The sequence below is a fragment of the Maniola hyperantus genome, chromosome 16, assembly GCF_902806685.2.
Source record: "Maniola hyperantus chromosome 16, iAphHyp1.2, whole genome shotgun sequence".
NCBI classification, from domain to species: domain Eukaryota; kingdom Metazoa; phylum Arthropoda; class Insecta; order Lepidoptera; family Nymphalidae; genus Maniola; species Maniola hyperantus.
The window spans coordinates 7,517,883-7,534,396 of NC_048551.1; the positions used below are offsets into that span (position 1 = coordinate 7,517,883).

Consider the following 16,514-nt stretch of genomic DNA (forward strand, 5'->3'; position numbering starts at 1 on the left):
GGTTCATCATATTATAAAGTATACCTAAGTACTATTATAATTTAAGTACATAATGCAAGGTATAATAATTTACAAAGCCCGTAAACAGATAAAGCCGGAGAGGAGAGTAGGCAACAGTCACTTGTATCAACTCAGCTCATTAGTTGCGCGTGCGCCGCGATAGAGGCGACTGGTTTATAAGTAACCGAAGCCAGTTCCGATAATGTGAAATAATAACAAACCTCACAAAAAATAATATCTGGCTTGCCTGCTTGTTATTTTGATCAAAATGGAGTGCTATACATCGGATAGTTGCGACAGTGACAGCAGAGAGCAGAAAACACTCGATCTATCAAATCGATCTTTGGATTTCGAGACAATATCGTCTGAAATGGAGAGCATTATCGAAGAAAAGGGTTGTGTGGCAAAATACGAGATCATTTTGCTCTACAGTAATCAAATAGAGGCACTGCCGAGCTCTGTCAACAAGTTTATCAACCTAAAAATACTAGACATAAGCAACAACAGACTGACCTCGCTTCCCGATGTGCTCAAAAATTGCCCACTTACATCATTGATAGCCAAACACAATCAACTGACCAACGAGTCGTTACCGAAATGCTTCTACACATCAAAAAATACCCTACGAGAACTCAACTTGAGTGGCAACAAGTTAAACTTTTTTCCAGAACAAGTATTACAATTAACGTCGCTGAGATATCTTTATTTGGGCGGTAACAGTATAGTCAATATACCAAAGGATGTTTGGAAGTTGAATAGGTAAGGTATCCTATTGGAAAACTGAACTACTTACCTACCCGTAAATAACTTTAAAATGGTAGGGCAAACAAAAAACTAGCGAGTTAAAAGTGCGAGTTAGTTTCACGCACCGAGGGTTCCGTACGCGGCAGAAAGTAATGTATATCGACTTTTAGTAGGATTTGTAGAGCATTGTCTCTATCGTTGAGACCGAAGAAACGTCATATAGGTATAAGTGACAGAGACAACGCTCTACAACGCCGAAATGTCATTCTAAAGGCCGATGTATATTACTTTCGGCCGCGTACCTACCTACTGTACAGAAGAAGTAAAACGGTAAGAATCACTTTTGTTAACGTACTTTGCAAAACTGGGTTTGTTTGTAGACTTGTAGAGGGATTTTTTCGACATTTTGCAAGATATGATTTATTGAGCAAAATGAAGAAAAAATGTAACTGTAGCACGGAATCCTATTGCACTTGGCCGGTTTTTCGAAAACGCTGCAGTTGGTCCGACCACTAGCTAGCTCTTAGTTAAAAATCGGTCAAGTGCGAGTCAGACTCGTAGTACAGCGATCTAAGCCGCCTAGATACTTATCCACTTTAAAAAGTAAGTATTATAGGTTATTATGAATACTTCAGTGTTAAAGCTGAATCATGTACCTACCTAAGTTGCAGCTGTGATTACAATATTGCTAGTCATACAACAGGTCACAAAAACTTTTTCATTTATACTTTATATGGATAAAATGATAACACTATTATCGTGCCATGTAAACATCAAAGTAATCACTACGGTGAAGATAACTCATAATGATGTCTGTCTAATAACAACCCAAAAAAACTATGTAGTTTCAAGTGCAAAATTCTGCAAAACAGCAATGAATAATTCTTAATTATTATTGTTATGCCATAATTAACTAAATCGGCAAATAATGTCATCAAAATATTCATAGAAATAATTACTAAGAGCAGCTAGTTACCTACTTACTTACCCAGGGGTGTTGCGAATATTCGCATCCGCAAATGCGGAACATTCGTATTAATTCAGACATCCGCATCAATTAATACGGAGTACGCGTACGCGTGCCTCGCGCGTGTTTCCTAGTTGATATTATGTTCGTTCGCTAACTGACCAATCAAAAAGTGTAGGTACAAATTACAATGGTTCCCAACAGGGGTGTTACGGATATTTGCATCCGCATCCGCAAATGCGGAACTTTCGCATCCGCGTCCGCGGATGTCAAAATATTGACTACTTATCACCAGCCATTGTGTGAATGTGACGATCGCTATCAACTCTGATTGGCCGACACCTTTTCACTATTGGCTGAAAAGTGTTGTTGCATACCTACCTAATTCCGCTATAAATTCAGCAGAGTGATTTGATTTAATCATGATTGATGCAGCTTTTCCGTAATCGAGATTCGAGCAGCGGATTTTATTGCTAAATTGTATCATAATTGTACCTCTAAGTAAGTATCTTAAGTTATCACTTGGTAAGTATAAGGTACCTATTAGGTACATAGGTACACTACGCTACGTCTCTATCTTACTTCGAAGAAAAAATAAAATGTATTGTCATTGTAATATCTCGCTTATCACGCGGAGTTTATCGCGACATTTGCACTTTCTGATAAAGTTATTATACTCAAGTCTCAAAGTATTCATCTCTACGTAGGTACCTACTTATTCGTACTGTACCAGACCGGTCGTCTTACTCGACGACGCGACCGGTCTGCGAGATGACATATGCGAAGACTCACGTCACAAGGCAATAGGCATTAGTGTTAATAGTTGCGTGGAAGCAACCGGCTGAGCTTTCAGTTTTATTGTTACATACTTGTTATTGTAACTTTTTATGATTTGAAAAGAGCAACTGTTGAGTTTCTTGACAGTAGAATTTTATTATCACTCGGAAGCGGTGCATGGTGGGCGGTAGAGACTAGAGTCAGATGTAGCATAAGCACCGGTGAGCATAAGAGACACTAGTTGTCCTGCATGAAATAAATAAATTTTGATATTATAGTGCATGAAATTTAAGAAAGTAGGTACCGCCATTTTTGCTCTATAATATGACGCTATAGCAAATATGATCCGATTAGGTAGGGTCACCAAAAATATGATCATTTTCTGTGAACTCTCCATACCTTGCCTTGCCTTATTTATTTACTAAGCTGTTATTTCTTTTTGTTGTCCACAGCTTACAAATATTATCATTAGGAGGCAACCAAATAACGGAGGTACCTGACTCGGTGGGAGGTCTGGTGTCTCTCCAAGCTTTAGTTCTAAGCAATAACCAAATAGAGCAGCTCCCAAACAGCATCGCGAACCTTAAGCAACTCAGGACGTTGCTGATCCACCAAAACAGACTGAAGACTTTACCGACTCAAATCATAAAGCTGAAATGCCTGAACGAGGTAAGTTTCTTATACCATATTAAGCGACGGAAAATTATTAATATTTTCCACTTTGTAGGTACCTACCTATACTGGGTAAGACTAATTGAATAGAATTCAGGTTGTCCGAGGTTCGAAGTCGGGCACACTTCTAACTTTTCGGAGTTATTGCGTTTAAAGAAATTAATTATCCCTTGCTTTAACGGTGAAGGAAACGTGCAAACATCTGCAACGTGAGGAAATCGGCATGCCTTAGAGTTCTCTTTAAAAAACCAATACCTATCACCTATGTAGGTATATTTTAGCCCCTTCACATTAGCTTTTCGCACGCATCAATAATCTGCGCGAGACTAGCGCAGCTGAAATTATTTTATATTGGCTTAACTAGGGTAAAAATAATTTCAAATAGTTCACAAATATGTTCCTTATCCATCCATTCAGCTCCATATCCATTAGCATTATCATATCCATTTTCAGTTGAGTCTCCGCGACAACCCTCTCGTAGTGAGATTCGTACGGGACATGACATTGCAGCCACCTTCGTTGCTCGAGTTAGCCGGTCGAACGATAAAGCTGCATGAAATTCCGATAAAACCCGGGGAAGTGCCCGCTACGTTGATCAAGTATTTAACAACTGCCCAGTGTTGTGTTAATCCGAAATGTAAAGGTTTGTCTCTTATCTTTGTCTATCTACTTAATTAAGAACAGTCCACACAAACGCAAACACAAAATTGTGAAGAGTCACACCTAAGTATGTTTTCATAATATTTTAGGCAAGAAATCTAGAGGCTAAAAATCGTGAAAGAATAATGATATTAACAACAAACCGCTGAAAACGTTTTAGGATTCCGTAGCAAAATCTTAAAAGAAAGAAACTTATAGTATGACTAAGTCTGTTACTTACCACCTGTAGCGCCTGTAGTATGGTTAATTCACCTTGGGTAGTGGTCAAATTTATCCCATCCACCATCCCATCAACCAAGTCGAACCCCATCTTATCCGGTTTCCCATAGTGTTTCATAGTTTATACTGCAGAGAAGTCTTGTCAAAAAATTGTTACTTGAGCGATTGCAGTAATTTAATAGGATATTTAATTAATTTTAATAAAATCTCTAATTTCAGGTGTATTCTTCGATAATCGCGTGGAGCACATAAAGTTTGTCGATTTCTGCGGTAGATACCAGATACCCTTGCTACAGTATCTTTGCAGTTCTAAATGCATCACCGGCCGATGGGAGAGTCGCGAAGTGGATACCCACGCGCCATCACACATGATGAGGAAGGTTCTGTTGGGGTGAAAAGTGTTCCTGTGCCTACCAAATCTTTACTACTATCAACCGATAGACCACAGCTGGTCATAAATTTCTTGTATGGACTTCCACAAGCCACATTACACTCCCTGCAACTCGTTTGATGTTGTCTGTCCACCTAGTGAGGGTCTTCCAACGCTGCGCTTTTCGTACGTCGTTAAAACCTTATCACCCAAAACAATATTTCAAGAGTAAAATGTAGGCAAATACCTACTTGCAACTATATCTTTCACGAGAAGAAGGCAGCAAAGCGGCGTGAAAAGATAGCATTTTTGAAAATACCTACTCACGTCGCGTTTTGTCACTAGACAGTAGACAATAGTCTTAACAATGTGGCTAATTCTATTGTTCACAAGCTCTAAACTAAACTAAATTAACAGGTTTAAATCTAGTGCTATCCTTTTCCGCAAACAACATTATGACAGGGATAGCAATAGATTTAGACGTGTCATTTTAGTTTAGTTTAGAGATTGTGTACAAGAGAATCGACCCCAATGCATAATTAAATTTGGTAGACTCTAAATAGCAGCAAAAGTCGTGCAATGCTCAGATTATGTAAATATTTAATATGCCTTAATCATGTTTATTATCTTTGTTATTTTTTATTCAGAATTAAGAATATATATTATGTAGTTAATAATATGACTATTGATAATTATTATTGTAGTTAATAAAAATTAATAAGTAAGACCGCCACCTCGGCAACAGCGGGAGCAGGGTGGTGAGCAGTGATGCATTCATTTATAGTTTACCCTGCTGTTTTGGAGAACAACGGGAGATACCATAGTGTAAAATATGTATGCATACTTACCATAGATGAAGACGTTTAAGTGCGGAAACCTGACCAGAAAGAAGAAAGAAGAAAGGTACCTATGTATGTGTATTGTAAACAGTGTCATCACCACATTTTAGACGGCGCTCCCACCACCCTACTCAACACTGTCGTCGAGGCAGCAGCCTAAAAGTAATATACAGGGACTAAGTAAAAGATGTAAGAATTCTAAAGACATTAATAATATTATATTATCAATTGTTATTGTTTATGAAACAAATTATTATCCTATTCTATTGCTGCAATAAAACAATTCATTTGCAAGATTTTTGTTTTAATTATTCTCCTGCAAAAACTTCATTCTTGCTTCTTTTCCTCTTGAAATGGCAGCTTTAAAAAGCTTACAATATAATTCGATTGCTACTGGAGTGTCATCATTTCCTGGTACTGGATAAGTGATTAAATTTGGGCTACAATTTGAATCAACAATACCAATTGTAGGTATTAACATTTTGGCACTATCCCGCACAGCTGTGTGTTGACTAAGAATATTGTTCTGTGTGTTTAAAAATATACAAAGATCTGGCAATCTTGTGACAGCTCCAAACTGGTGGTTAGCATTTGTGAAGATACCTCCCCGCCAAAATCTTGTATGAGCATATTCACCGCATTCTTGGGCAGTTTTTTCCACTAAGCGTGCATTTAGAGCATTTCTATTGAAGAAGCAAATAATTCCTCCTCTGTAAGCAATATGTGCACTGAAGTTAAGAGCTTTGCGCAAATGATCAGCTGTTATGTCTAAATCAAAAATTAAATGCCCTTGTCTAGAGCCATAGATGTATGGTATCATATACTCATTAAGGGAACCTTCCTTGTGTCCAAAATGCACTCTGGCTTCGAAGAGATCCTTAACAGTGAATAGGTTATGCACTTGAAAATAATCTGGATGATCCAGTGAATTTGTGCAAAGAGCTTTGGTATCTGTGAATAAGAAAGTAATATTTTATCCATACTAATATTATAAATGTGAAAGTGTGTCTGTCTACTAGCTTTTCACGGCTCAACCGTTCAACCGATTTTGATGAAATTTGGTACATAGCTTGCATCCCGGGGAAGGACATAGGCGTTTTATCCCGGAAAATTGGAGAGTTCCTACAGGATATTTTAAACCTAAAATAAATTAGTCGCGGGCATCATCTAGTAGTGTATAAATACAACAGCTTTGAAACTGGACAAGAATTCATTAGAAATTAGGTACTATGTTGTTAGGGTACAGTTGATATTATCATACTTTGTTGATTCAAAATACACCTCGATGGGGAACAGGCGTTGCACAGACTAACTTTAATTGCTTAAAATGTATTAATACTGCAAACACCTTGAACATCTGGACACGGGATAGATATTTCTCTTAATAAATGCACCCTAAGTCTTAACCTATACATCAATACAAATACTTTATATGAAACATACTTTCTTGTGTAGCTTCTGAAAGCTCTGGTAGCGAAGCTGTAGAATTACTTCGGCTGAATAGAAACGCGTGTACAGGGCGCGCTAAAACAATCAAAAATATAGTAACTTCTTATCATTGTTTTGCATAAATTACATTAATCTTCAGTGAACACATACCGATACATCGCGATATCATTGCGGTTGTTTTATTATTAGGCTGTTAATTTAATATAAGTTGTGTTTTTGTTAACAAAATCCAAAAACCACAAAATCCTATATTCTACTGTGCACAAAATGCAATGCACCGACCAGAAATAAAAAGATGATGAAGATCAAAGAGTATATATGAAGATGATCATAAAAAACACAGACCAATAACATATATAATAATGTGGATAAAAATCATAGGCTTTTTTTAAACTGGAATTTACGGCTCTGGGCTCTAACCCTTTAGAGCCTAAATCATAGGCTCATAGGGGTGCAACTCTAGAACATTAAAAAATCGCAAATTGAAAATCGCTTGTGGTGCCATCTAAGCGCGAGCACGGCTAAACAAATAGAGAACAGTTTACAAAAGACGTCAATAGATGGCGGGCACATTGGTGTAATTTTAATGACATTAATAAATTATAACCAAGTTTTCATGTTTTCGTGTGCTGTAGTAAATATTTATATTTCTGTTAAATTTATCTGACCCTGCTTTAATAACAGGACTCTGTAGTCTGTATTTCCTTTCACCACCTCGATAACTATATTCTAAGGATTGATTTAGTGACTCGATTTATGCCTGAACGATTGACCACGGCTACGGATTACGGACTTGTTTTTGCTTTGTGAAATGATTTTTCTGTGAATATATTTGTGCAGAAAAATGCCACGGAGATCTCGATGTGTGTCTGGATGTGACTAATTCGGTAAGTATAAAATCAGCTTACTCGTAATCTAACTCAAAATTACTTCAATGAGTCAAACTCTATGCACCATTAAGGCACCATTAGCACATTAGGTATTTTATCATGATACTAGGTATATAGTTCCTGCGATTTCGTCCGCTCGAAAAAACTATTTTAGAAATCCCGTGAGAAGTCCAATTTTCCGGGATAAATGTGGCCTACAAGTTACAACCGTCTGATGCAAGCTATCTCTGTACCAAACAGATGATGACCACCACTTTGTCTAGGTGGATTTAGGGTTTTTGGGAATCCCATGGGAACTGTTTGAGTTTTCCGTGACAAAAGAAGCCTATGTCCTTTCCTGGATGCAAGTTATCTCTGTACTAACTTTCATCATAAACGGTTACACAAATTTACTGTAAAAAGCTAGCATACAGACAGGTTGACACACTTTTGCATTTATCATATTGCTATGGATTATTAACTACTAATTCTGTAAATTTTTTGTTTTGTAATTAAGTGTACTTACAACATTTGTTTTGAACTTTATTGACTAAGTTATTTTTATATTATAGGTATCAGCTATCAACTAATTAAGTACAATAAGTAAGTATAGACTAATGCATATTTTATGTTATTACTTTTTCAGATGTTTGCATGGCTTTCCAAAACCTGGCTACTCCTCTCCTTGAAACCATTTAAACAATGAAAAGAGATAGTAGGACAACATTTAGAAAGCAAGACTGATAATGAAATAATATATAGTTACGAATTATCAAATTTGCAATCACCAGTTTGAAGATCGTTGAAATACACCAGTTGTGGTAGTAATATGAAAGTTATGAAAAGTAAATAACCAAAAATTTTGGATTTGAGCGTTACCTATTTCACAATCTCATGGGTCTTGAATTTGGGTATGTATTTTATGTACCTAGTAACGAATTTATGAAAATAAAATATTTTACAAACCCTTAAAACCTTTTTATTTCTAGTGTTTTATAATTTAGTATCTTAAAGAGTCAGTCTTGTAATATATATTTTTAAACATGTTTTAAACAAACGTTAATGGAATTATTGATGTTTTTTTAAAACATGTTCAAAAATATAAAATATTCTAGTAAAGTACATTTAAATAGTATTTAAATTTTCGCGCTCTCGCACGCCTTGCGCGCTTTTAGTGCCCTCTAGATGTGAGCACACGCGTAACTTTGAAAAAGAAATCTAGAGTCGCACATCTATCTCTAGTATATAGTAGATAATCTATGCATAGGCTTATAGTCAAGTCGTAGATAGAGTAATAAAGGTAGATGCAGGAACGTTTGCTTTCTCATTCGCACTAAAAAGAGAGCACAGATAAAGTTACTAATGTGATAAACAGATAGGTACGCAGCTAACCTATTTTTTGTCCCTTATCGTGTAACTGGTTTTTTTCAAGAATACACAAGAAGTTGCAAAACAAACTTTGAGAATTCGTGGCGTAATTGTATTTCTCACATACGTAGTAATACTTCTAACTTCTTTGATTTTTCATGAGTTATTTACTTGTTTTCACATAAAAAACGTTTAATACAAATAATTGTTGATCGGTTATTACAAATATTGACTACTAAACACACCTACCTGTTCAAGCGAGAGGGACTGAGGGGGCCACGCTATTTGCTGATCTGACAGATCTGTGGAGTACCCCTATTGTGACACTAAGCGCCTGTGAATTCACCATCCATCTTGCTGTACGTCCCGCCAAGACCATGCACGATGAGTTATTGGATTGGTCTATGTTTTGTAAAACGTAGTGATTATATACATATACTCTTTGGTGTTTTGAACTTTAATTTTCTTGTAGGCCTTAAAGGACTGTTATCCAGGGCCGTAAAAAAAAAAAATCTTGTCCATCCAATCCTTTTATGTGCATCCAATTCCAATTCCATTTAGTACAATACTATTTATGAATAATTGTTTAATGTTTTCGTGTGGTTTGAGTTGGATAGGTATAACGAGTTTTAATAATCCTCGTGCTACTCATTATCCTGTAAAATGTCAAAGAAAAAGATTGAAGATTTAGATTTATATGGGATACTTGACATCCAAATAACAGCTACTGAAGCAGAGGTATTTAAAATTATTTCTTGCTCCATATTTCATAATTAGTAATCTAATTTTAATACATATCAGCAAAATCTGTCGAGACTAGCCGTTCTCAAGTGATGAGATGATGTTTCATAGCTACATGCAGCAATTGACTTTTATAATAGACTAGCTTATGCCCGCGACTTCGTCTGCGTGGATTACACAAATTTCAAACCCCTATTTTACCCTCTTAGGGGTTGAATTTTCAAAAACCTTTCTTAGCAGATGTCTACATCATAATAGCTATCTGCATACAAGCGATATTACTACATACAGCGAATTTCAGCCTGATCCATCCTGTAGTTTGAGATGTATTGATAGGTCAGTCAGTCACCTTTTATATAATATATTTAGATTGTAAATTTACTGATAACCATTCAATTTCTTACAGATAAAAAAAGCGTACAGGAAAAAAGCTCTACAATGCCACCCAGATAAAAACCCTGATGATCCAAAAGCTGCAGAGACTTTTCATGAATTATCTAATGCTCTCGAGATATTAACTGACACTGCGGCCAGAGCGGCTTACGATAAAGTATTAAGAGCAAAAGCTGCTGCAAAATTGCGACACCAGGAATTAGACAGTAAGAGACAAAAGCTTAAAGAAGATTTAGAAAGGCGGGAACGTGAAGCCGGTTCAAATGTAAATCTAACTGATGAACAAAAGCTTGCTGCAGAAATTGCAAGATTACAAAAAGAAGGTAGTCGACTTCTACAAGAAGAACAACAAAGAGTAAAAGAAGAAATTCAAAGAACTAAAAAAAGGCTCAATGAACCTGTGTGGGATTCAAGTTTAAATAGGTTAAAAATCAGTTGGAAAGCAGATAAAAATGATGAAAGTAATGGTGGATATGATGAATCAAATTTAAGAAGGTTCCTTAAGAAATATGGTGAAATAGTTGCATTGATTATGTCATCCAAGAAAAAAGGCAGTGCCTTAGTAGAGTTTGCTACTAAGGAGGCTTCAGACATGGCTTTGGAATTAGAAAAGGGTAAGAATCTTATTCTCAACACATTGAAGAAATTAATTGTTAGTACTGGATTTCTAAGCTTTTAATCAGTACCCATATTATAAATGAGAAAGTGTGTTTGTTTGTTGGTTGGTTTGTCCTTCAATTACGTCACAACGGAGCAACAAATCGACGTGATTTTTGGCATAGGTATAGTTAAAGACCAGGAGAGTGACATAGGCTACTTTTTATCCCGGGAAATTAAGGAGTTCCCACTGGATTTTTAAAAACCTAAATCCACACGTACAAAGTTGCAGGCATCAGCTAGTTGATTATAAATTGGTTTATGCTTAGTTGAGCTAAGTAAGATTGAAATTGGTTGAATAGTATAAAAAGATATCAAAACGTTATGCTGACTAAATGCTAGGCTATTCATTGATTGAATAGTGTAAATACACAAACACTAAAAATTGAAAAATAATTTAATTTATTACCGAATATATTATGTATACAAGAATTAATATAGTTCCATAATAATACTTTTTGGTGCCGGTGCCAATTAGCTTTAGCTGCGCGAATCGTCTAGTCTTCATATTTTTATGAGACTCCACAATGGCACCTCATTGGCACCGACCCCAAAAAATATTATTATGGAACTATATTAATTCTTGTATACATAATATATTCGGTAATAAATTAAATTATTTTTCAATTTTTAGTGTTTGTGTATCGAAGTCGGTTTTTATTTTTTTTGTAAAAATTTTTTATTTCACAATTTTTAGTGGTCCCATGGAATTATGCTATGACTGGTTAAAAATCTACTGTTTACTAAGCTATTACACTGATCGCGAGCAATTTACTCTTATCCGTTGAGGAGTTCCAGTATCTATCTTCGAAGATGTTCATCAGATCTTCACCAAATTTAAATGGGACCAACTTTGAAGTATACCCTTTCAAACAAAAAAAGAATTTTCAAAATCGGTCCAGGCGTCTTCGAGTAATCGGGGAACATACATAAAAAATAAAAAAAAAAAAAAAAAAAAAGATTCCGACGAATTGAGAACCTCCTCCTTTTTTTGAAGTCGGTTAAAAAGATATCAAAATGTTATGCTGGCTAAATGCTAGGCTATTCATTGATTGAAATTGGTTGAATAGTGTAAAAAGATACCAACATGTTATGCTAGCTAAATGCTAGGCAACATTCATACAAGAATCTATTTAATTAATTTCAACCATTCTTTTAGTTCACTTCTGACATCATTATCATAATATTCAACCCATTACTGAACAGGGAATTATCTCTTCACACAATGGGAAGGGCTTAGGTCATATTCCAGTATGGATTGACAGATTTCACACACCTTTGAGAACAATAATTCACAATTTTTAGTAGCTCTTTGTTTAATAACTATTTCTTGTTACAGGTCTACCAGAAAATCCTCTGAAATTAAAGTGGGTAAACGACAGGCCAATATTAACAACTAAGAGAGATATACCAGTAGTAAATTCAGTAGTAACAGACAGAGATTATGAATCATTGGTGTTAACCAAAATGCGACAAGCAGCGGAAAGGCAAAGATTAATTGAAGAAATGTTGAAGGAAGAACAAGAAAAAATATAAAATAAATTCTATAAAAATCTTATTTAGTTTCATTTTAAAATCTTGCATGAATATCAAATTTTTTTTATCAACTTTTTGTTGAAATTAATTTAGGTTTATCAAGATAAAAAAATTCTTTCTTATCATATTATTGAAACAAAATCTCACAGGCAGACACTTGTATAAGCATAAAACCCCTGTATTTAAAAAAGAAGAACCTTAATTTGTGCTTCCTACTTGTGTTAATATATAAAAAGAAAAGGTGACTGACTGATCTATCAAACAATCTATCAATTTGTGTGGTCCACATGGACGAAGTCTCGAATATAGGTATAGTCGCGATAATTAATTGTTTTATTCAGAAAAGCTTTTGTAGTCAGATTTTTGCAGACAAGAATCAGAAGTCCTATAGATATTGTAAACATTTATTTTAAATTTTATATTTTACAAGAAAATTATATTTTATTCTATAAAATTGAACTTTTAAGTAGATGATGGTTAGTCTATTAATTTTTTCCTTTGAATGATTGTTCAAAAGGTTTCCAGCCTTTTATGAAATCCAATACTTTCTTTCTCTGCAAGTCACCATATTCTTTCTTAGGATTCCTCCATATGGTGTGATCCAAGTCTAACATACCACCAATAACCTCCTAAAACAATATTTAATTTATAAGACTAAGCCTTACTATGTCAGTCTGTCTGTTACCTTTTCACTGCCCATCCATAAACCATCCAATGAACTAATTTTAACAAAAGGTATAGAGATAGCTTGCATCCTAGATACTACATACTTCTACTGCTTAAAGCTTCTTTTTATCCCGGAAAATCAGAGTTGCAATGGGATTTGTAAAAAACCTCATAAAGGGATCACCTAATAAGCTGTAGACTAAAAATGTTATTAAAAAAACTAGTAAATTTATTTACCTCAGCAAAATTTTTTGGAAACAATTGTTGATCTTCTATAACGTGAGCAAATCCTGGCTCCATTCCAAAATCTATCCAAAAATATGGCAACCCCTTTGGGACTCCTTTTCTGATATTTTTGCCCTTTAAATCTACCACTTTCTTGTTCATAGACCATTCTGCCTCACATTCTAAGAGAGCTTTTTTAAAATATATTGAGGCCATGTCTCCCACATCCCTTGGCAGAGGCACACAGTTGATCACCATGTGTGGAAACCTGTACAATCTGGTAGCTGTCTCATAAAACACTACATCCTGATTTTGAGAGTTGAAAAACTGAGTGATCATTTTCCTGTAATTCTGTAAAACAAAATATGCCATAAGCAACTCTTTAAAAATGTCTCCTTAAAGTCTTTTAGACATTTGCAACACTAAAAGAAGAAACAAAGCAACCTTGCACTTTGTTAGTGTATTGAATCTCGTTCAATTATTGATGTTAGTGATGAGGTGACCTCTTGTTGTTCTAAACACTACAATTTTAACTTCCAGCTTACTGGTTCATATCAAAGTGTCACATGTTGTCAGGTGGAAGTTAGCAAATGAATCATCACTACATTAAATCCATACTAAAAAGCAAAAGTGTGTCTGCCTGTCTGCTAACTTTTAAGAGCCCACCGGTTTAACCGATTTTGACGAAATCTGGTATAGAGTAGAGACAGCTTAGATTTTGGAGATTGGCATAGGGTACTTTCTATCCTGGAAAATCAATGAGTTCTCAGAGAATTAAAAAATCAGACTCCATGCTCGGGTATTTTCTCGACATTTTGCACAATAAATCAAAAACTATTATGCATTAAAATAAAAATCTGTTTTAGAATGTACAGGTAAAGCCTTTTCATATCATACCCCACTTGGTATAGTTATCTTACTTTGGAAATACTAATTATTTTAATTTTTTTTTTGTGATGTAACCACAAATTCATGGTTATTGGATTTTTACCTTTACATGTGCTATAAGACCTACCTACCTGCTAAATTTCATGTTTCTAGGACAACGGAAAGTACCTTATAGGTTTTCTTGACAGACACAACAGATGGACAGACAGTAAACAACGTGATCCTATAAGGGTTCCTTTTTTCCCTTTTGAGGTACGGAACCCTAAAAAAAGTCCACACAACAAAGTCACAGGCATGAAATTATAGTTCTATAATAAGATTAATACACTTTACCATTATTTCTTCCCAAATGTCTTCATCTAAGTTGGTGACACATGTAGAATGCTGTATAGTGGTTAAAATACAGTGACCCTGTACAAGGGACTTCTTGGCAGGTACAGCCAAGTATATTTTACTACCACAACTTACTATTAGATGTTTAAGCATATTCTTAGAGTCAAAACAGTGTTCACAGCCTTCCAAAGACCTCTCCAATTTTACATTCTGGTTTATAGCACGCTGCTTTTCTTTCTCACTCTCCTTAGAAGGATTTTTATTTTTAGATATATTATCCAAAAATATATCTTCTAAATCATCATTGGGATTCTTACTCTTGCTCGCAACATGAGCCAATTCTGCATCCTCATCATAGTTTGTACCGTATTTTTCTTCTTGGAACTGAAAATATAGAAAATTTAGGGATATTTACTATGGTGAATTCAAGCAGAGATGGTACGACTAAATAGTGCAGAACTGCTGCGATAAAAATGCTTGAAACTCAAAGAAATAAAGAATTGAAGGAAGTTATCATAACATTATTTTAACTGCAAGAAACTACTATACAAAACGTTTAAAGATAGATAGTTAGATAAGTTTTTACTGCACATAAAATAGGAAAAACAAAGAAACTAAAACTGTGGCCTTTTGCTTATTGCAATCTCAACCTACTACAGTGTGACAAGGCACTCTTGGCACTCAAATGACTCACAGGGAGGCGCTGTTGGAGAACAAAGGCTTAGAATATTCAAACAAGAACAAAGGGGACACTTGATGGCAACATTAGTTCCGCTTTTCGCCATGCACCAAGATAGCCTTGTCGCACTGTAGTTGAGACCTTTGGTGAGAGGACTGACTGAGGTGTGTAGACTGTAGGGTAGCATGTGATGTGTACACATAATGGTTTACAATACATTTTACAATTCTTGTTTATAATAAAATACTATAGAGAGATTGTAGTAAAGATTTATATATATTTCATGGTTGCTTACCATTTGAGCTAAATCATATCTATCATCACTACCAAAGTATTTGACCCTGCCAGAAGAGTCATGAGTTTCAGCCTTTCGTTTGCCTCCTTTGCTCCGAGGATCTCCAGATTTGCTTGTTAGAGGCCTACTATTACCACTGCTAGTGGTTGACATTAGCATAATTCTATCATCTTCTTCTACCATTTTACCAGCATCAGGATTATTCTTTCTATATTCTCTCGCTGCTTCCAATTTAGTTTTTAACTCTTCAACTAATTTCATATTCCCCATGATTTCAGCTTTGACTATCTTTGCAGCCAATTTGTTCATCTTTTCATCAGATAGGTATAAAATATTTTTTTCTTTACTGTGGCTTATGCATGACTCTGTTTTGTCTCTGTCGGAAGTTGGTTCATTATAAATTTTTATCTCTTCTTCTAAAGATTCTGATTTTGTTTCCTTGGAACTTTTACGCCAATTGGATGATTTTCTTTCATAATTCAAGTCAGTCTTTGTAGTATATGAAGATTTACTTCTATCTCTACTAGATGAACTTGATTGTGAATAATAATTGTCATCATCTGATGGTTTAATAAATTGTCTTGACTTACGGAAACTCTCTGCAGTTTGTGGCACACCAGTCCCACCATCCTTCCAATAAGGATTCAATTCCCTACTACTTGTACTTGGATTATAGGAATCAATGTGCTTTTTGTCCTTCACCTCTTGTTTCGGTTTAATATCGTCTTTAGTATATGTTTTGAACATTCCTGTCATACCCATCCATTCCTCCCGATCGGAAGGTTTTGCTGGTTGCTTCTCAACCCATTCATCACAACTGGAAGATTTTGAAGACTCTGAAGACTAAATATCTATTTGAGTTTAATTTAGTTAACAAAACTAATGACTTTAGTTAACGAAACTAATGATTTTAAACTGTATAAGTATGTACTTACGCTTTTTCGCCTGCTTTTCTTTTTCATCTCTTTACAGGACTCATCCTTGTAACTCTTTTTGTGATTTCTCTTGTGACGCTTTTCTTTCATTTCTAGAGCCAGGCGTAAAAACTTAAAAGAACCAGTAGTAAAATTAATAAATCCAAAATTTTACACGATTTATCAATATTTAAAAACACAGAAAACTTCAAATACATTTACCAAAGAGTATAATATAATCACTAGACTGTGA

The 16,514-nt window shown here is 35.1% G+C and overlaps 4 protein-coding genes across 5 annotated transcripts; 2 read left to right on the plus strand and 2 right to left on the minus strand.

The window, feature by feature from the left end:
- Positions 1-108: 108 nt before the first annotated feature.
- Positions 109-4,773, plus strand: LOC117989624 (leucine-rich repeat-containing protein 58). The gene is made up of 4 exons (XM_034977013.2): positions 109-759; positions 2,941-3,157; positions 3,614-3,803; positions 4,259-4,773. Exons 1-4 carry the CDS (start codon positions 269-271, stop codon positions 4,432-4,434), a joined length of 1,074 nt encoding a protein of 357 aa, XP_034832904.1. The 5' UTR covers positions 109-268; the 3' UTR covers positions 4,435-4,773.
- A 669-nt stretch (positions 4,774-5,442) lies between these two features.
- mRpS2 (mitochondrial ribosomal protein S2) lies at positions 5,443-7,008 on the minus strand. Its single transcript, XM_034977028.2, has 3 exons — positions 6,848-7,008; positions 6,692-6,772; positions 5,443-6,199 (listed from the first exon to the last, which is right to left on the minus strand). The coding sequence occupies exons 1-3, from the start codon at positions 6,864-6,866 to the stop codon at positions 5,553-5,555; spliced, it is 747 nt and encodes a 248-aa protein (XP_034832919.1). The 5' UTR covers positions 6,867-7,008; the 3' UTR covers positions 5,443-5,552.
- Positions 7,009-9,445: 2,437 nt separating this feature from the next.
- LOC117989631 (dnaJ homolog subfamily C member 17) lies at positions 9,446-12,274 on the plus strand. The gene is made up of 3 exons (XM_034977026.2): positions 9,446-9,672; positions 10,082-10,682; positions 12,065-12,274. Exons 1-3 carry the CDS (start codon positions 9,598-9,600, stop codon positions 12,259-12,261), a joined length of 873 nt encoding a protein of 290 aa, XP_034832917.1. The 5' UTR covers positions 9,446-9,597; the 3' UTR covers positions 12,262-12,274.
- Positions 12,275-12,651: 377 nt separating this feature from the next.
- On the minus strand, positions 12,652-16,475 carry LOC117989612 (CWF19-like protein 2 homolog). Of its 2 annotated transcripts, none has more exons than XM_034976983.2 (5): positions 16,283-16,475; positions 15,348-16,190; positions 14,374-14,757; positions 13,165-13,503; positions 12,652-12,890 (listed from the first exon to the last, which is right to left on the minus strand). In XM_034976983.2, the coding sequence occupies exons 1-5, from the start codon at positions 16,370-16,372 to the stop codon at positions 12,747-12,749; spliced, it is 1,800 nt and encodes a 599-aa protein (XP_034832874.1). In that variant the 5' UTR covers positions 16,373-16,475; the 3' UTR covers positions 12,652-12,746. The 2 variants fall into 2 exon arrangements, with proteins under 2 accessions (XP_034832874.1, XP_034832875.1); XM_034976984.2 differs by having other exon boundaries at positions 15,348-16,198; positions 16,283-16,408.
- Between the last annotated feature and the right edge of the window lie 39 nt (positions 16,476-16,514).